The 21,416-nt window shown below is 31.7% G+C and overlaps 2 protein-coding genes across 8 annotated transcripts; one reads left to right on the forward strand and one right to left on the reverse strand.

The window, feature by feature from the left end:
- The first annotated feature begins 10,959 nt into the window (after positions 1-10,959).
- On the forward strand, positions 10,960-13,872 carry LOC11445468 (uncharacterized). Of its 3 annotated transcripts, XM_039833604.1 has the most exons (5): positions 10,960-11,172; positions 11,508-12,108; positions 12,213-12,476; positions 12,588-12,709; positions 12,740-13,872. In XM_039833604.1, exons 1-5 carry the CDS (start codon positions 11,059-11,061, stop codon positions 13,610-13,612), a joined length of 1,974 nt encoding a protein of 657 aa, XP_039689538.1. In that variant the 5' UTR covers positions 10,960-11,058; the 3' UTR covers positions 13,613-13,872. The 3 variants fall into 3 exon arrangements, with proteins under 3 accessions (XP_039689538.1, XP_024638221.1, XP_003607398.1); XM_024782453.2 differs by having other exon boundaries at positions 12,588-13,872; XM_003607350.4 differs by having other exon boundaries at positions 12,216-12,476; positions 12,588-13,872.
- A 1,878-nt stretch (positions 13,873-15,750) lies between these two features.
- On the reverse strand, positions 15,751-20,455 carry LOC11444441 (ATP-dependent DNA helicase DDM1). Of its 5 annotated transcripts, none has more exons than XM_024780329.2 (8): positions 20,334-20,455; positions 19,547-19,801; positions 19,235-19,310; positions 19,030-19,143; positions 17,124-17,282; positions 16,948-17,042; positions 16,735-16,854; positions 15,751-16,532 (listed from the first exon to the last, which is right to left on the reverse strand). In XM_024780329.2, the coding sequence occupies exons 4-8, from the start codon at positions 19,082-19,084 to the stop codon at positions 16,371-16,373; spliced, it is 591 nt and encodes a 196-aa protein (XP_024636097.1). In that variant the 5' UTR covers positions 19,085-19,143; positions 19,235-19,310; positions 19,547-19,801; positions 20,334-20,455; the 3' UTR covers positions 15,751-16,370. The 5 variants fall into 5 exon arrangements, with proteins under 5 accessions (XP_024636097.1, XP_013456616.2, XP_024636093.1 ...); XM_013601162.3 differs by having other exon boundaries at positions 17,124-17,285; XM_024780325.2 differs by having other exon boundaries at positions 17,124-17,315.
- Positions 20,456-21,416: the final 961 nt, after the last annotated feature.

Below are 21,416 nucleotides of genomic sequence, written 5' to 3' on the forward strand. Positions count from 1 at the left end.
TGTGAACATTATATAAATTAGGGTTAAATATGTTTTTAGTCCTTATATTTTGCATCCATTTGAAGAATAGTCCCTACATTTCATTAAATGTTTTTAAAATCCTCACATTTTATCTCCGTTATCAAAATTAGTCTCTACTGTTAATTCTCTAATGGAATGTTGATGTGACAGTTAGTGGATCCAATTATTTTAGGGTTAAATATGTTTTTAGTCCCTACATTTTGCGTTAGTCCTTATTATTTTAGGGATTTTAAAAACATTTATTGAAATGTAAAGACTATTTTTTAAAGTCACGCAAAATGTAAGGACCAAAAACATATTTAACCCAAAAATAATTGGGACCCACTAACTACCACATCAACGTTCCGTTAGAGAATTAACCGCATGGACTAATTTTGATAACAGAGATAAAATGTGAGGATTTTAAAAATATTTAATGAAATATAAAAACTATTATTCAAAGGAGCGTAAAATGCAAAGACTAAAAACATATTTAATCCTATAAAATATCATTGACCTCAAAAAAACAACATGTATCATATACCATTCCCTTAAAACAAAGATATACCTAATCGCATTATTCATTTATTTTGGTACTGCCAACACAGTCATTCTTTGACTTGTATTCTCTAGAGAACTTTTCTCCCTATGCAACCTCCGGTAGGTAATACCAACATAAGTTCAATATTCATTTTCAGTTTTAAAGAAGAGCAAAAGAAAAGTAACGGCAACGGTGGTTATGAAAATTTGATTGGTGTGATTGTCATCAATGATAAATTATTTTAAATTCATAAAAGGATAATGTAGAAAAAACTTAATAAACTGTGTCACATCGGTATAAATTTGAGGGGACTACAAACTACAAAAGGAGAAAATATAAATTTCCAAAATCGAAATATAAATGAAAGTTAGATTTGCACGATCTGAAAAGTTAAAATGTTTCTTAAGCCTATACAAAAAATGTAGCAAGCGTCCTGTAAAAAAAAAGTAGCAAGTGACAATTCCAATAAATAACGAGATACACTTGCTTCTCCTAAAAAAAATTAGATACGCTTCCTTTTTTTTTTTTTTGAGGGGATATACGCTTCCCCTTATTCATAAGCCTAAATAAAATTATATTTACATACACACATTAGTAAAAACGGTATGAAAGGATGCAGCGTAGCTTTAGATTAGAATGCCCAGTTTCATCGTACTTGAAGAATGGGTAATCGTTGTGCTCAATGGTTTGCGACTTTTAATCTCTTTTTTTTTTTAAATTCTTTTGTTGTTATCAGATTGGAGTATTCACCTAATGAGCTCTATAGGTTTCATTTTTATTATGTTTCTTGGACTTGTTTTCCTAGGCATGTTTAATTAGTTGTTTAATTTGCTACTGGACCTTTGACCCTCTAATGTACCAAAAAAATGGTATGAAAGGGCATATTTAAAAAATGTATGTTTGAACGTAGCTCATTTAATAAGAACAATGCATAATATATGTAAGGTGTGCCGTTTAAACCCCAACAACCACAACAACAAAAAAATGAAAGAGTGCATAATTAAATAATATATATTTATAAAATAATTAAATAATATGTATTTTATGAGTAGGTGTTTGCCTTATTTTGATTTGATGTTGTGACTTATATGAGTATCTATCTTATATATAAATAGAGCGTAGCATTTGGATGTCATCGATGTCATTGGTACTTTTGTGTCTATCTCTCTTAACAACATATTATCTCTTATTTAAATAATTTATTTTAATTATTTATTTATCATTCTCTCTCATCTAAAATGAATCCATGTTATCAATGGCATCAAAAAATTATGGCATTCAAGCATTTTCCATAAATAGAGTATATGGTAATTCCTTCTTCAAAAATGAAAATGCAAAATATATATAGCTATAATTTTAATAAAAACAATATTTCATAAGAATTGTTCATAATAATATATACGTATTCGCACGATAAAACAAAACAGACAAACAAGTACGACTCTGTTTTTGGTCTGAACGCTGGTTTCTCATAAATAACTTGCTGACAATGGATCAATAATTCAATCAAGATTAGACCTTGAAAAATATATAAACCACATTGTACCTTGTATTATTATGAATCATGTTATTTATTAGGAGCTTTCTCAAAAACCAAAGGCTCTAGATAAAGCCGTGTTTTAGATTCTTGTACTGCCAAAAAACAAAAGATTGTTGTTGAATTGAACGTACACGTGTTAATACACCACGCCTCTTCTATACACCACATAGTACACATGTCAATTAGCAAAATATCTTTGCCTTCCCACGAGTTTGTGAATTTCAGATGAGTAAACTAGTCACTTTTCTCGAAAAAAGAGGTACATGATTTCAAGCAATCATGAATTTACAAAAAGAATTAGATATTAATACGAAAACTAAAACAATAAAAGGTAAATTAAAAATATAATTCAAAAAAAGTTACAAATATCATTTTTAAAAAAGAGTATTGATATATATACATTCATTTGAAGATAACTTTGTGTTTCTGTCTTCTTATTGGTCAAAAATAATGGAGAGAAAGGAAAAGAATATAATGTAAGTATGAAAGAGAAAATTATCTAAAAATTATCACAAAATAATAGTAGAAATATCATTTCTCTTTTTTCTATGGTCATTGTATAGTTTGGGATTTTTTTAATACCTTTAGAAATTGATCATGTAATGCTTTGTTCTATAATTTAATTCTTATCAATTATCATAATCAAGTGTACACTAAACACATGATAATATAAAATAATGTTATCATATTTCTTATTATATGTGTATTAAACATACGATATGATAAGTGTTTATTATGTTATCATTATATCTTATTATTTTTCAACTCTTTATCAAGTTAGTGTATATTCTCTCTATCATATCATGCGTGTCAAACGAGTTTTAAAAAAAAATGTTGGTTTTGCTTATAATTAAGACGTGAGAAAATATTATTTTTGGATTCTTTTAAGTTTTTGAGACTACAAATTCAAATTGTTTAACATCAGTTAAAATGATCTATCTATTAGATATCTCTGAGGTATTGATATGACATGCAAATGACCTTGTGACTTATCTAAATTGATGTCATGCTATGTAAAATCTTAATTGCAGCAGCCATGAGAACGAGGCATAGAAAGGTAAGAAGAGATAACTGCCTCCCTAAGGCTCTGTTTGGATTATCAAACAAAGTGAAAGGAAAGATTGTTGAAGGAATGAAAATGAGTGGAAAGTGAGATACATAGTTTTAAAACTCGGATCGGACCGGACGGTTCGACTGATTGAACCGTGAACCGGACCCCTAGCCGGTCCAGTCTAAATTTTGGATCGGTTATGCAATCAGCTCGATGTGAACCGGTGCAACTCGGCCGAAACCGGTGACCTGGCAATTCTATCTGAACCGGACCGATCTGAAGCAATACCAAATTTTAATTGAATATTATGTTGTAAAAAATGGCATCAGTGGAAGTTGAACTTGTGACCCTCCTATTATAGAAAATGCTTCCAACCACTTAAACACCAATTGTTTTTGTGTTTAATTTTCTTTCAACATAGTTATAATAACATATGTTTTGGGTAAACATCATTTCATATTTTCGAAATATTTACTATAAAGCAATTACCTTCAAAAAAAAAATTCCGTCTAATAAAACTTCGCATATAAATGTATATAATCTTTGTCAAAAACATGAACATATATAATTATTTCAAAAATAAAATATAAGCATATATAATTATTAAGCTCAAATATTTTGTTTAAAGCTCATAATAATTAATTATGTTTGTTGGATATTTATTTTATATTCTATGTGTTATTATTTTAGTTTTTGCAGTGACCAGTCACCGGTTTAATCCAATTTAATCTGATTAAATACCTATACAAATTTAATCTAAACACCGGGTTATCTTACCGAGTCATCCGGTTTGATCTGATTCGGCCATGCGGTTCAACCAGTGACCCAATAATTCGACCATCGACTCAGTGACCCAGTATCTATGTCGAGTCGATGACCGAGCCGAGTTTTAAAACTATGGTGAGGTGATTATTTAGTTGTTTGGTTTGAGTGATAGTATGAAGAAAGTGAAAGGAAAGATAGTTATATTTTAGTAAATTGACATTAATATCCCTACATAATAGATATAATATTTAAGTATTAATTTATATAATTTATAGATATAAATAAGTAACTTTCTCAAAAACAAGTAATTTATAAATATACTATATTATAAATTAGAATTAAAAATGGTTGATTGAAGTGACGGTTGAGAGAAGCAATAATTAATTAAAGGAAAAAAATAGCATAGAAATATGCTTCAATGCAATGTCCTTTTTGTAATTTCATCACAATGGCATGCATTCCCCATGTTTTCCTATACTTTCCGTTCACAATAGAGCGGAATCATTTTTTGTTGTGGACCCAGCTATCTGCATCCTTCCTGCCTTTTTGAGGTGGTTCCAAACCATGGAAAGAATCTCAATCCTTCTACTTTCTATCATTCTTCAATCTTTCCTTACACTTTCACTCAAAACAAACAAGCCCTAAGGGTGTGTTTGTTTCTAAGGAAAGATAGTGGAGACGAGAGAAAGATGAGGGAAAGAAACACTTTCTTTTGTTTGGGACTCACTAAAAAGGCCAAGGAAAGAAAGATTTTATTGGGGTCCACCTTAAAAAACTTTCCACGCTCAACTGGAAGAAAGTTTGAGGAAACACCAATATTAGATTGAAAAGTCCAAAATAATCCCATGTTGTTTATATTTTTTCACTTGTCTCTTTCTTTCTTTGCTTTTCTAAATTTACGGCTTGTTTAATACTTATAGCTAAGTGCACATTCTTTTTTCCATTGAAACAGTGGGGACGTGTGTGTGTGTATAGACACACACACACATACATTATGTAATTTTTCCTTAAGGGTATTTTTGTCAATTATTAAATATAGATCTTTCTTTCCTTAACCTTTCTATTTCACTTTCTTTCATACCAAACAACCAAAACAATCTCCTCACTTTCTACTCTTTTTCTTTCTTCATACAATCTTTCCTTTCTCTATCTTTCCCCTCACTTTCATTCTCCATCCAAACACGCCCTAAGGGTCTGATGAGAGGGAAAAGTGAAAGGAAAGAAAGTATGAGGAAAGAATGTTTAAGGAATGAAAGTGAGTGGAATGTGAGTGGAAAGTGATATGATTTTATGGTTGTTTGGTTGAAGTGAAAGTGAATAGAAAGTGAGAGGAAAGAAAAAAGTATATTTATAAAATGACATACATGCCCTTGATTAAAATAAAATATAATATGAAGGTGAAAGAGAAAAATGTTCTTATATAATATGAAATGTGTGTCCGTATATGTCAATAGATATACACATTTCATCCCCTAAAAAAATATATGCATTTATATTTATAATTAAATAATGTGTATATTGTTCAAAAAATAAATAAATAATGTATATATGTATATTAATATAACTATTACATCTCAAAAAAATTATATGACTATTAATATAAAATATAATTAAAAAGATCAAAACATTCATATAACATAATAATTCCGAAACAATAAGTTTGTTTAATTTAATTATATTATACTATGTAGTTGTATATCTACAGGATACACATCAACACTATAAGTCATGCTTAAAAAATGTAACATTAAAAAAGAAAACCATTAAAACTAAGGTTATATTTGACATTTCACTAAAATGATGTCTTTCCATCACTTTCTTTCCAGTTTTGTGCGGAAAAAACTATCACTACCAAAAATGATCTTTCCTAACTCGTCAGTTGTGTTCCAAACTATGGAAAGCAGATCTTTCCACAATTTTTCTTTCCCAATTATAATCTTTCAACTAAACCAAACACACCCTAAGTGCATGACAATCCAAGTAAGGAAAGGTAAGACCAATTTCAAAGTGGAGGCCCCTAACAAAATCAAGATGGTGAAGATGATACCAGATATGATAGGTGAAGCTATTAACTCTTGGCGAAATCAAGAGCTTGGAAGACAACGACATTCCACTTTGTGTAAGGTTTAATAGCAGTTTTAGTCCTCTAAAATTATCAAAGTTGCGATTTTGGCCTCAAACAAAAAAATTACAAAACCGCCCCCTAAGTTTTGCATCTGTGGCAGTTTTGGTTCCAAGGCCAATTTTGACCCAGTCTACGCTGACGTGGCACCCTAAGTGAGGTGTCACGTGTTATTTTTTTTAATCAAAAATTGGCCTTAGGGGACCAAAACTACTACAGTTGCAAAACTTAGGGGACGGGTTTGTAGTTTTTTTTCTTAGGGACCAAAATCGCAACTTCATGAAAGTTAGGAGGTGAAAACTGCTATTAAGCCTTATTTTAACGAACTTTATGCTATTTCGTTTTTTTTTTTCTCAATAATCAAAACACTATTTTCACTTGAAACATGAGTTTTTAACGACGCCTACCAATTATAAAACTTTTCATTAGTTTGTATATTTTTTCTGGTAAAAGGCTTCATACAAAGTCATAAAACTCCTTTAATAGGTTGAACACTTAAACTTTCATCAATGGGGATCGACCAAACTCCTTTAATAGGTTGACCACTACTATCTCCCTCAATATCGATCGATCATATCCCCATAATAGGTTGAAAGCTAAAATTCCCATCAACAGGAATCAACCAAACTCCCTTAATAGGTTGAGCATTACTATTTCCCTCAATATCGATCGACTATATCCCCATAATAGGTTGAACAATACAATCTCCTTCAATAGGGATCAACCAGACTCTCTTAATACGTTGAACACAAAATCCTCCTCAATAGGGATCGACCAAACTTCTTTAATAAGTGGAGCACTAAAATATCCCTCAATAGGGATCAACCATGCTCCCTTAGTAGGTTGAGCACTAAATCCCCCTCAATAGAGATCGACCATACTCCCTTAAAAAGTCGAACAATGAAGAAATCCCCCTTTGAAGGCGAACAATAACGAGCGATTCACTCTTTAGAGATAATATCTATAAGACCCCCTTGTTGAGCTGAACAACTAGCAACCACTCTTATGAGTGAATGTTCAAAAACTTCCCTTAATTAATGACACACTCTTCATGGTTAACATCAAAGATATCTGATGATGGAGGAGCGCATAACGGTTAAGACTCGACACAAAAAAACTATTTGCTCCCCTAAAATGAATATTAGGGAATAAAACATAAACGGAAGACATCGATGTAGAGATAAACTTGCCATATAGAAAGGGAAAAAAAAAAAACAAAACTAATTAGCCCGTTTGAATTCTCCAATTGATCGATCATCACCTGCTTGTGATCAACCACCTCTTTCTCCGGTGTCGTTTTCCTATCACTTTTCTCAAACTTCACACGATCCTCCTGCTCGTCCTTCGGGGTTTTCTAATTCTCCTTCAACGAGGGAAGACCAAAGCTCGTATTTATTGCCTTCTCGAAATCCTACTTGTTTAACTAAGTTATATCCTCCTTGAAATCAAAATGACAAGAGATGAAGCCCATCTTGTTAATGTGTGAATCCAACATCGGTACAAAATGCATCATCATATTTTAAAAAGAAAACATCATCATGCGGAATAACCTAGATGAATTTCAATTAGGCTTAAATAAGAAAATTTATGTTGATATGCAACTTTGATTATATCCTTGTGATTTTTTTCCCAATATGATCATGCAATTTTAAAGTACTTTTAATCTGATAATATGTCATGAATTGACTAGGCTAAATTTATGTTGACTAGATACACCTCACCAATTGCTTAATTAACTATTTTAATCATATCTCTAACTTTTTTTATTAATTTATGAAGGAAAAAAAAAGTACAATTTAAAATAGAAAATAGGGATTAGCGTTCATGAGAAGGGGAACTTGTGAATTTTTCGTATCGAAGAGTCATTCATGGGTTAAGGTTGAAGACAAATTAGGTTATTTATAAAATTGTGTATCTTAATAAAACTTTAAAAAAAATATAAATACACTTTAGACTATTTTTTGCATGAGGAATGTAACACCCACTTTTGAATACCCTTTCTAGCACTCACTCTTTTATTGGATGAAATCAATACATGTCCCACCACTTTGTGTTGGTTCTATTTCAAAGTATAGCCCGACAATGATTTAAAACAATAAGAGAGTGAATATTAGATAGAGTGTACAAATTAACCCACTCAAATTGATACCAGAGATAATCGAACATGAAAAAAAATCAATGAAAAACTCATTCAAACATTTCATCAAACACTTGATGTGCAAATTATACATAGACTCTAAAAATCATAAAAATAACACTAAAATTATAAATCATATACTCTTACTAAAATAAAAAAATTAATCATATATTATAACATAAATCATTCAACTTATGTTTAACATATTTTTTTTTGTTAAAACGTAAAATATAACAAAATTATTCAACTTATATTTACTCTTAAAATAAATCATATACTCTTACTAAAATAAAAATATATATATAAAACACCAAATTAAAATATAACCCTAAAATTTTAAGCTATAACATAAACATCATACAAACATTTTAACTAAATTAAGCAACTAATATTTACTCTAAAAATGAATTATACTATGTAAATCTACTCAAAAACAAAAATAAAATAAATCTACTCAAAAACTAAAAAATAAAAACATTTATAACAACTAAAATGTAAGTTAATAACATTATAATTACTTACTTGTGATTTTGTTGAATAAATTTGGTTGGATTTGGTTGGGTTTTTTAGAGAGATTTGGAAAGTTTTTTTGGAAGATGAGATGAATTAGAGAGCTTCTGCCAGATTTGTAGCAGAAGATCATCGGCAATTAACTACCGAGGTTTTCCTCGGCAGTTAACTGCAGCCGGTTATTGAATTCCTCAGCAGTTAACTGTCGAGGAGACAAAAGCGTATTTTACTTGTGTGCCTCAGCCTTATGAAATGTGTCAACAACAATTTTCTAGCATGATTCATTCACGAGATTGTTTAAAACTAAATATAATTCACTATATTCATAAAACATAAGGGTTAATATATGTATACCATAATATTAACGGTCTCTGATTTACACCCTTGAAAAAATTGTTTAGATTCCAACCCTGTTATTTGAAGATTCTTTAATTTTTGACCTTCATGAATTTTTACTGTACAAAATCGATCATATTGCAAGGGGTAAACTGAAATTCGCTCAAATTACAGGGTTGAAAGTATGGGCATTCGTGATGCAGCTTGATTCGGTTTTGAGCATAAAAATCAATGCAGTTCGGTTTGGTTCGTTTGAATTTTAAATCTGAACCAAAACAAACCAAACCAATGCGGCTTGTATTGGTTCGGTTGGTGCAGTTTTTTTGCGACAATACAACTTTTTTGTTTCCAACATTAAAATCAAGTTAAAAACCTAAAACACAACATATATTTTCGACAATGTTTTATATTTCATACAACATTACAATTTCATTTTGACTCAACAACATAAACCAAATTAAATGTTCAAGTGGCACATAAAAAGTAAAGAAGAAAACAAGAAAAAAAAAATATATGTCATTTTATAAAAGTTTTCATTGAGCTTCTATGAGTATTGGTTTAGATTACATATGTTTAGTGCTAGTGACCTTAACTTAGCTGGTATGGACAATGTATAATATATGCAAGTTCCGGGGTTCAAACTCCGGCCACCAAAAAAAAAAAAAAAAAGATTACATATGTTTAATGAGTGTTTTTGTTATCTTGCGGTTTGGTTCAATTTAAGATAAAAACCGCAAATTGAATCAAACTATGCGGTTGAATAAACAAATGGACCGAATACATCCAAACCAAATGCGGTTTTTTGCGGTTTTAATTTGGGTTGGTTCGGTTTGAGATTTTTCTATTGGATTAGTTCGGTTTTGAATACTCGTAGGCGAAAGTATCTTAAATTTAGAAATTTGATTCAGTGAAAGTCCAAAACTAAAGAACCTTCAAATTACGTGGTTGAATCCAAAATTAAATACTCCATCTATTTCACTTTTATCCATGACCCATCTATAAAAAATACTTCAAATTAATTTCAAAATGAAAAATGAAGATGTTATAAAAAAAAAATTGAAAAATGAAAATGGCACTCATTATAGAACAACATGGTTATTTTTTTATTATCATGTTTTATGTATGAAATTTTTACCGTCTATTATCTAAGATTAATATTTTTGGAAGAATTTATGAAACACGAAAGACGAATTCTTCCCTTTTTAATTGGATTGTCTCCATCCGCAAAAGTTATATATTCAACATCTGACATTTATTGTAAGGGGTCCAATTCCATTGTAACATTGATCAATTGTTGGGTTCAAATGGAGTATTATTATTTTTTTCTTCATAAATAGTACAAATGTAATTTCCTATTTATTTGTTTAATGAATAATGTTTAGTCAAAAAACTAAAATAATGAATGATTTTGAAAAAAACCTTTGCCGTTGAATATTATGAAAAAGTTGTCAAAACATTATAAAAAATAAATAATATAATCTTTTTTCTTGAAGGAAAATAATATAATCTTGATTTTGTCAAAGGAAAAAACTATAATCTTGATTTACATTCCTTCAAAAACAAATAACAAAATAATCTTGATATTTTTTTGGTACTGTCCGAGGTTAAAATCATGAACTTTACATATATTATATTATTTTGTCCTTACCAATTAAGATAAACAATCTTGATATACATATATTTCCACATGTCGCTAATACGAAGAGGTGTTAAATATTTAAATATTTCTCCGTGTATGCATTCATTCACGAGCTTTAAATGAATTTATTTGCCTTGAGAATTTACCAAACATATTCTAATTAAAAAATCTCACTTATTAATAATTAACTAATAAAACCATAAAATAATAATAAAATTCAAATTCAAATCAAGCTCCAACGGTCACATTTGCCTACGTGGCACCGCTTCGTGAAGGACAATCTCAGTATAAAACCCCTCACACTCTCATTCCCTCTTCACCAATTTACCCTATTCTCGTGTATCTGTCTGAATCGGCGCCTCCTAAAACCCCAAAACCAAAACACCTTGTTTTGCTTTTCGATCTCAAATCTCAGCAATGGATTTCCACACTCTCTCACGTAAAGAGCTTCAAGCACTTTCCAAGATGAACAAGATTCCTGCTAATATCACCAATGTTGCCATGGCTGATGCTCTCTCAGCTCTTCCTCATGTAATTCTTTCTCCATTTCTTGCTTTTATTTAGTTTAATCATTTTGTTTGAATTTGGAATCGTTGATATATCATTGTGCTGTTAATTTAATTTGTTCATGTTGTTTAGATTCAGAGTTTATTTTTTCAATTTGAAGTATATTAAATCGATTAGGTTTTTGATTTTAGGGTTCGATTTTTTCAATCTTGAGATGTAATTGATTCATTCTTATGCTAATAATTGTTGAAACTTGAAACTGTATTGTATTGATTCAATGTTTCATTAGATTTGGAAAATGGGAATTTTTTTTTATTTTTTAAAAGATGAATGTTTGATTTGATTGGAATTGATTGTAGGTTGAAGGATTGGATGAAATTTTGAATCAAAGGGAAGGTGGTGATATTGGTACACCGGCTGTTCAACCACGAACAGCTCGCAGAACTACGACTCAAAGGAAACCGGTGAAAGAAGCTGAAAGCACTAAGGTTTCTACAAGGGTTAACCGTGGGGGAAGAGGTGGAGTTGCTGAAGGGGAAGTTGAGCAAGAGAACTTAGATGCTAATGTTGATGCCGGTACTCCTGCTGTTGTGCCAACTAGCAGGAGAAGGGTTCCAGCTGTTTCTACTCGGAGAAAGAAGGAAGTGATTGTGATAGAAGATGAAGATGATGTTGTGAGTGAGGTGCAAGGAAAGGCAACGGATGTGGCCAAAACTCCTGCTGCAGCTCCCAGCAGTAGGACCAGAGCTGGTCGTTCTGTTCGGAACAAAACTGAGATCTCTGATGGAACTTCAGTGCAGAAAGCATACAGCACCAGAAGGTCAGTGAGATTGGTGGGGAAGAGCTTGTCGAAGATGAGTTTGGCGGACACTGAGGACATGGAATCAACCAAGAATGATGATGTTTCTGAAGAAATGAGTGTCTCCCAGAATGAAGGGGGCTCAATTGAGACTGAAAACGGTATGCTGATCTCATTATGTTTAACTATTGTGAATTATTTTTGCTCATTCGCATTTGTGTTTATGTAATGATTGATTTTAATCAACTATGAAATTGTTTATCAGCAGGGGCTAGTTCGCAGACAGAATCAAATGTGGTTTCTCAGAACACTGATGAAGTGGAAGTTTCCTCTCTAAACAAAGCCGACTGTGAAAGCCAGTCACATGATTCTGGTTCAGAAGTGAAATCAACTGATGCAGAGGATGTGTTGCAGGCTGATCCAAAAGAAGAGGGTTCAGAGAATGTCAATCATGTGGAGGTTTCACGTGAGGACTCAAGTTTAAATCTGCAAGACAGTTTTGAGACATGTGCTGATTCAAATGAAGCAGGTTTGTTTTGCAATATGCTTGTGGTTCTTATCTATTGCTATTAATTTATTAGCATTCACTGATAGTTTGTTTTTGTTTACTAATCTGAACATGATGTTGATCATTTTACAGGATCTGAGCAGCTTGAACCCGAGAAAACTAGTGATTCTGCTGAAATTGAAAATAAGGAATGCTTTGTAGCTGAGCAAGACCAAGCTATGGAGCTAGCTGCATCTGAAGAGGTTTCTGTGGAGATTGCTGCATCTGAAGAGGTTTCTGTGGAGATTGCTGACCAAACTATTGCTTCTTTGACTGTTGCTGAACCTGAAGATGCTTTTGTGGATGTTCCTAACCAAGATGTTGCTGGCTTGTCTCTTGAGGCATCTGAAGAAGCTTATAAGGAGATTGCTGACCTAGTTATTGCCCCTTTGAATGTTGTGGTACCTGATGATGCTTGTGGGGATGATCTTGACCAAGATGTTGCTGATATGTCTGTTGTGTTACCTGAAGAGTCTTCTGAAGAGATTACTCACCATGCTATTGCTCCCGAGACTGCTGTGGTGCCTAATGGAACTATAGAGACTTCTTCAGAGGAGCATCAAGTAGAAGAAGTATTTGAACCTGAACCAAAGAAGGTAGAGTGTGTATCTTCGGCTATTCTAGTTGAAAAGGATGGAACTTCTGGTGACTCTGGAGCTGAAAATGAGGTCTGCATCCAATCCTTTGAAAACGAAAAAGAAAGCAACGGAGTTGAAGATGTCATTCTACAACTCTCAATGTTGGATGTAGCTGCAAAGAAAGTAGAAGATCAGAAGGATACTTCTGAGAAACAGGAAGCTGAAGCACAAACCGAGGAACATGCAGCAGAGGACTACACTGAGTTTGTGGTTTCTGAGAAGATAAAGGGGGAACCCGTTTGCTCAGCTCATTCAGAAATCAAGGAGATTGAGTGTGGTACTGGCAATCCTACTGTGATGAAAGAAAACTCGAAAACCATCAATGTTAAGACTGCTAGTTTGCGGGTTCTCAAGAAGTTGGTGAGGAAGAAGTTAGAAGAAAAAACAAACATGGTTAATAATGATGATGTCCAAATGCAGGGAGTGGAGCAGAAAAGAACTGCACTGCAAGCACTGCCACAGAATCAGCTGGCTGAGTAATAGAAAATTTATTATTAAGTGAATTTCTGTAATGTTGGATGAAACCACTTGAAATGTGGAACTCTCTTTGGTTCTTAGATGTTGAGGTCAAAATCCAAACCTTTGGTTTGGTTGTGCTTTTTTCATTTTACTTTGCAAATTTTGATAGTGTATTGCATCATTACAATAAACTTTTGCGGCACACTTTTATGCTGGCAAGTTTTACGATGCTTATTATTAAATGAAGATTACTCATAATGAAATTATTTGAATTTTTATAAGTTGTCAAAGTTCTTAATTTATGTAAACTGCTCTGTTTGATATAATGAACCAATGTTGGTGGTGGCTAATGGTTATACAAATTACATATCCTCGAGAAGGTAGTATTTGTGTAAAGCTACGAAGCCCATATATATGGTTGCTGTTAGGAAACAATGTTGAAAATGATACTAACAAGTAGGAGTAGTAATTCTTATTGATGAGATAAAGAAATAATTAAACAGTAAAGTGAAGACACATTTTATTTATACTGTACGCTGTTTTTAATTGGATGAAGCATAAATGTTTTGTGCACTATAGCATCTCTTCCTTTGTGTTTTAACAGGCTTCTGGGAAAGTTTCTAAAGAGTATTTTGACTATGCTTTTGAGTAAGATCTGAACTGATGTATGAGCAATAAGCAAAGCTTTTGAGAAGGATTTCAATTAAGATTTTAAAAGAGATTTATAATAGTTTTTCAGTCATATTTATGAACTTCTCTAAATGTGTTCTGAACTTGAAGAAACTTCAAGGATGCATCATTGGATTGTATGATTTGAACATTATCTCACATTGAATCTTTTGAAGTCTATCAAGCTTGCCTTCAATGGTTGATGACTTATTAATTCCTTTGTCGGAATTTACTTCATGATATCCACTAACTATATTTTTTTTTTGATGAATGTTATTATGATAATTCTCCTGTGTCATTCTTTCCACTAACTATATTGTCATACTGGAGATATTTTTGACATTTTTTTGGTTGTTCATATGTGTTGGACAATATTGTAATGTTAAACTAGTTATAAACCCGTGCTTCGCACGGATTGAATAACGTATCTTGTAAAAAAAATTGTTCTAAAAGAAAAATGAGCAAATTAAAAATATTTATCAAAGCCTTACGAAGTCTTGATTCATGAAATAGTTAAAAACCCGTGTTTCGCAAGGGTTTAATATCGCGTTTTTGAAATCTTTTGTTGTACACGATAAATTAGCAAATTAAGGGAAATGGCTGCATTTTTCAAAGAAATGGCTGCCTTTTTAACATTTTAGCAAATTAAAGGAAAGAAGAGAACATAAGTATTGCACATGGATGATCAAGTTTAAGGAAAATGCAAACTTCATAAATGTGAAAAGCAAGCAAGCATACTGCACAATTCCTAGCTATATATTATAAACATCTCGCACAAACTTAATTTGCACGCTAATTAATAGATAAGCTATCATGTCTTGTTCAATTTTGAAGGCAGACATTCTTGAGCCCATGGAATGAACGAATGCAGGAAGCATGAAGCATTGTAAGCGTGTAAATGAAAAAATTGGAAATATTAGTACACTTTTGATTATAAGGGATATATTTGATGATATCACAAAGCAAATGAACTTTTTATCAATCCAAGTAATACATGAATTTGATATCACTAAAAACACTGCTAACTGTGTGTGGAAACCAATCTTTCTATAAATTCACAAATATATTATTAGTCCTTTTTTCTTATACGTTAACAAAGTAATACAATAAAGCATAGTCATAAGAAAGTATAATGTATTTAAGTCTATTTCACTGTGTCTAATTGAATCTTCACAACAGATGTTGCAGTGGAAAAACTATATAGCTGATAGTATAAATATGTTTAATTTTTTCTACCTAAATTAGATGTAACAACTGCAGTGAATGTTTTTCATCATCTTCTTAATTGTAACAGATGCAAGAACTGAAAATTGATAGCTTAAGAAGTACATAATTGAGGCGCTAAGTTTCTTGTATGCAAAGAATTTAAAAAGTTCATAAGGGAAGAATGATATTTCAAATCTCATAATTATGAGAATTGAATTCAGATGCAGGAACTCAAAATTGATAGCATATGAAGTAACAAATAGATAACATATCGAAGACTATACTTATACCAAAGATAATGATAATTTTTCCTTAATACCCAACTTGGTAGCAGAAAGTACATAAGGCAACTAATAAGAGTACATCTCACAATTTGTTGATTACTTAATCATCAAATCACTAAAGTGCTAAAAAGTACACACAACCAATAGAGTACATTTCTCAACTCAGAATAGAACCACTCTAATGCTTTGAAAACAAAAATATAAAGCGACATGATTAATATTACTAATTCTTCAAGAAATACTACTTAAATTGATAAGATGGACCATTTCCTCCAGTGCTTGCAGATGGAGGCATTTTTGTTCTCAGCACCAACATTGGAGGCGCACAATGATAATAATATTGAAATGCAGGTTGAGATTGAGAGTAGCAAAAAGCCAGTTCCATATTATGATAGCATAAGTGCAGTCAAAGAACAATGAAAGGTTGTTTCAATATGCTTCAAACAAAGATTACAGTATGTTTCAGTATGCTTCACTTGATTTGCTTAGAATCAAGTATAACAATGATGTTCAAATTAGAATCTAGAGCAGAAAGTGAGAAAAGAGTAAACAATACAATACTATAAAATATCCGACTTGTCTACTATGTACAGGTCGCTCTCCCATTTCAGAACAAATAGCTATAAGTTTGCCTCGGAATCAGCAATTTGTTGCCTAAGTTGAGCTCTAGAGCAATTTGCTTTATCTACCTTTCTTCTGTATACTTCTAGACATTCTTGTTCAAGCTCATACACCATCCTATCTTCTTCAGACTCAGACTCACCAACTTCATGCCATATTATCTAGTTCGAAAAATAAACGAAGACAAACAATAAGAATTTCTCCAAAGTATAAGTCTTGTTTTCCTCGATCAAAGTCTTCCAATGAAGATCATGAAAGCTTGTGCATTATTAATTTCATATTCAAAACCTAAAAAAAACATATTAAGAAAAGTAATTTGAGGTGTATGATTAAAAGTTGTGTTATCGAAGCATTGGTATAGACCTGCCGTTTCCTATCATCCAGCTTCACCGAACCGTCAATCCTGGAAACCTTGAAACCCTTTTCACTAAAATAATAATCCATTATATCTGGCACTTTGGTCCACTGACTGAAGATCAGAACCTGATAGCAATTAGCAAAGGCAGGTGCAGATGAGTAGCAGCTTGGCCACAAAAAGGAAGCAGAAAGGCACAAGCACAGAACTCTAAAGCATACCTTGTGATTCCGTGCAAATAGCCGCTCCAGCAATCGGTCGACCAATTGAAATTTACCACATTTTCCAATTATCTCATTCACAGGAGGATAAAAATCTATACAAAAGCAAAATATAGCTCAATTTAAGTATAACTGATAATGAAATTAGCTAAATCATCCAATCCGACATTACTTACATGAACCATCAAAGACTGATTCTAAGAGGTCAGGATGGTTACAGACTTTCCTAAGCTGAATTACCAAATTATTAAGACTCGTTGGAGAACGTCCTGCATCAAATTGGCACACAGAAGGTGCATTTTGTACGCTCTTTCTGATTTCCGATGAGGAGTGGCCTGCTGTTGTAAAAAGCCAACATAGTTTTGTGCCTTCAAATTTTATGTCATCAAGCAAACTCAATATTACATGTACATAATCAATTTTATGACCCAATTTGGTATAGAAACTACATAAATGGTGCACCAAATCTCTATAAAAGTTGGTTCAAGACAATTGAATAAGGGTTCAGTTCAATTTTTCTAAACTGTGGTAATTGTGGCACAAATAAAAACAAAACACCAGGCCAAAACAAAAAACATGCAACAACAAATAAAAACCTCAGAATCAAAACCAACACAACACACATCCATGTACTTGTTCAACTCAAGGAAAAGGATAAACATGGACTCCCACTTAAAAAATTCAGATTTAAGTGCATCAGCCATCAATCAAATTAAATATCTTATACATATCAATAAGTTACTATTTTATATGTTATCATATTATTATCCATACAATCATAGAAAACTGCGGCACTGCCTGTGAATGTCAAGAAAATAAGGCCACTGAAAACAAAATTTCAACATATTCAACTATTATGTTTGTGTTCAAAGCATTGCCTATATATAAGGGAAGATAAGCACAAGACAGCTTCCATTGACCTTAGCACAAGTTTTTAGCAACTCTATAACTCTTCAGCATGGCCACAACCTTAATTAACAAAAAAAAGTCATTCCAATAAATCTGGATGTTTTAATCTTCTGAAAACATTTCACAAATAACAAATAAAGCAAGTTTCGATTAAGCCGCATCCAATATGTCATGAGCCCAATTTTTACAACTGTGGCTGTCACCATAATTCCTAGCACTCAAGGACCATGACAAAATTGCAATAGTGAAATATTATACCAAGAATCAGGTTGAGTTAAAAATGTTGATTTCCTCCATTAAAATGGAAAAAACTCCTCAAATCAAAGGACCGATACACCCTCATGGGAGCTTTAACCGATATGAAGATTTTCAATCCCACAGATACTCACACCATCCAGGTGTCCTATTTTAAATGAGTTGTCCTAAAATTAACTGACCCTGTGTAAAACCGATACTGCTTCAAATTTTCTCAGGTTGAACAACAGACCCTAACAGAGCAAATTAACAATAGAAATTAAGAGTTACTACAGTTGAATTTAATTATTACTGAAATCACCAAGCACCACAAAATCACCAAGCACCACAATCAATCATGCTTCTTACTACCTCGCACAATCAGAAAAGGTAATTGCATAGTCACAGCAAGTGATTCAATCTGACAGACATGTTAAACATAGAACAGAATCGATGACACTGAAATTAATACAAAAAAAGGTTTCTTGAGCTTTTACTGCCTCACAAAGAACTGAACTAATGATACTATGAAATGAATACACAAAAGGTTTCTTAAGCATCAACACTTTAATTTCTTCAAAATCTATTCAAAACATTCCAATGCAGAAACCAAGGAAATACGAAAAGTTCTTATAAAAACTAAACTTTTGGAATAGTAGCTTCTTGTATAAGTTGACATTAGTTTCTGATCGCAATTTTCTCATTTAACTCCTTTGTGAACAGCGTAAAATAAGCTAATAAAACTTTTCCACAAGTGATGTATTGTATACCCATTTCAATCGAAAAGATTCATAAGATAGACTGGCAATGTTCAAAAAAGTAAAAAACCGCTACGCAACATTGAAGAATATCTAGAACCACATAAACCATAACAAAAATTAGAAAGGCAAAAAAGAAAAAGGAGACATAAACCAAGCAGACAAGAAAAAGAATCTTCACCTGTGAAAAACTTGAAAGCAGCTGGTCTACTTCTCCTGTGTAATCCAAAACACATCTTGCTTCTTATTCATGTCCAACCCCGGATCAGCAATTATAGGCCTTCCACGTTGATGACTAATAAACAACACAAGCACATCAAATAATCAATCTCCATCCCTAAAATAAAACAAAGCAACAATGATGGATAAATGAAAAGAAAACTCACTCTTTCCATCCAATGTCACTGGTATGATCGATGAAATTAAGATCCCGCGGCAAATAGCTAAATGTGTGAAGTAGATCTACTCATCCAAAACCAACAAAACAAAAACAACAGTCAATTCTCAAAGCCAAACATCATAAAAAACATACAAAATCTTAAATTTCAATGCTCAAAATAGATGAAAATGCAGAGAAATTTCATGGCACAGAAGGCAAAATCCAAAGTATATTCAGAAATGCACATGTAGCAAACAAAATCTGATTGAAGCGTTGGTTCATGACACAAAACACAATCACAAAATTCACAATCACTTACTTGAAAGACCAAAATCGAACCGTCACAGTTACATTTTATTTAGTTTTATGAGAATCCAATGGTACAACCTCTAGATATAACTGTTACGGCTTCCTACGCATTGACGAAGACGCAGGTGAACTTGGAGCGTGATTGGAGGCTCCATAAAACCATTTAGATGACGAAGTTGTTAAAGATGACAGCGAATTCGCACCTTTCATAGCTTCAATCCTTTCATTGCTTCAATCGATCTGAATCATTTTGATCACACCGAGCCTACAACAATCAACAAATTTCAACAAAAAATTAAATAAAATGAATAATAATCCAAACAATTCAAATAAGTAAACTATCAAATCAGCCACACATAGCTTAAAATTTCTTCAACTCATAAAAACCGATCCAAATTGTAATTAAAGATGAGTAAATTGCTTCTTTTTTATTCTAAGAACAACAACACAAATTTCTCTCTCACAACAAACCAAGTATTTCTTTTCACTCAAATTTTTAAAACCCTTTTCTGAATAACATATATTTTGTAAAAAAATTCTGAAAACATAATTTTCTGGAAATTTCTCTCAAATTTTTTACAAAACAGAATCAATAAACAACAACACAAAACCAAGGAATCAAAACCTCAATTAAAATCAAAAAAACCCTTTTCTGAAAACATGCAAGCAAATTTCAAACCAAAACCCACAAAATTTCTGGAAAATTAAAATATTCGACATGCAAAACACTGATTGAACAAATAACACAAAAATAATCCAATCATGATTTTCAATTGATCAAAGGAAGAGGAAGTTACCTACAATGAAGACCAAAACCAAAATTTGTGGAAGAAGGAAGAAAGATAGCAGCAGAGGAAGGACTGTTTTTTTTTTCTTTTTTGAGAGATGGAAGGAAAGATTTTTTGTTTTGAAGATGAAATGAAATGGGTTTTGTACCACTCCATATATATAGGGGGAAAGGCAGAAATTACTAATTTACGAAAATGCCCTTTCATAAGGGCAAAATGGTCAAAAAAAAAGGGACAAAGATTGTCCTATATAGTAAAGTAGATGGATAAGCTGTAGATATATACAGCATTCTCTCTCCTTCTTATTATAAGAAATAAGATATTTTTTTAGTTTCATTGAATAATAACTAAATAATATTTTAAAAGCTTATTTAGAAGTTAAAATAAGATTTGTATAGAATTAATTAAATTTAAATCATATATTGTGTTTATTAAATCACTTTTTTAACATTTATATATAATCAATTAAAGTTAAAACAAATTTTAATAATTTATTTAAGTACGTTTTGCATATATCACCCTACACTTCTAAAAATCCACATCTATATACTTATATTAAAAAGAAATGTCCCTTAAATTTACCATTTTGCCCCTATAAGGGGCAATTTGGTAATCTATTTATTGGTTAAGTTTTTTTTTTTTTAACCATGGCCTATGAATTTCCATTTTTGCCCCTAACCAATTTTTTTTAATTACTTTCTAATTTTTATATTTTTAATAACTTTTAATTATTTTCCAATTTTTATATTTTTAACTAATTTTCAATTTTTTCTCCCAAATTCAGTTGCTTCTACATTCTTTCGAAGAATTTTTTTTTATGCCGTGATTATCTAAGGTTATTATTTTACCTTAGATAAACATTAAATGTAAAAGTGTGGAGGAAAAAATTAGGTTAAAATTAGAGCTGACATTTTGCATAAATTAAATCTAGAGTTACTATTGTAAAGTCACGTGAAAAAATAGGTTAAATCTAGGGTTAATATTGCGTCACGGGTTAACATTTAGAAATAAGAGATGACATTTTGCTTAAATTAAATTTAGGGTTAATATAGTAAAGTCACAAGAAAAAATAAGGTTAAATATAAGGTTAAT

This window comes from Medicago truncatula, chromosome 4, assembly GCF_003473485.1.
Source record: "Medicago truncatula cultivar Jemalong A17 chromosome 4, MtrunA17r5.0-ANR, whole genome shotgun sequence".
Lineage (NCBI taxonomy): Eukaryota > Viridiplantae > Streptophyta > Magnoliopsida > Fabales > Fabaceae > Medicago > Medicago truncatula.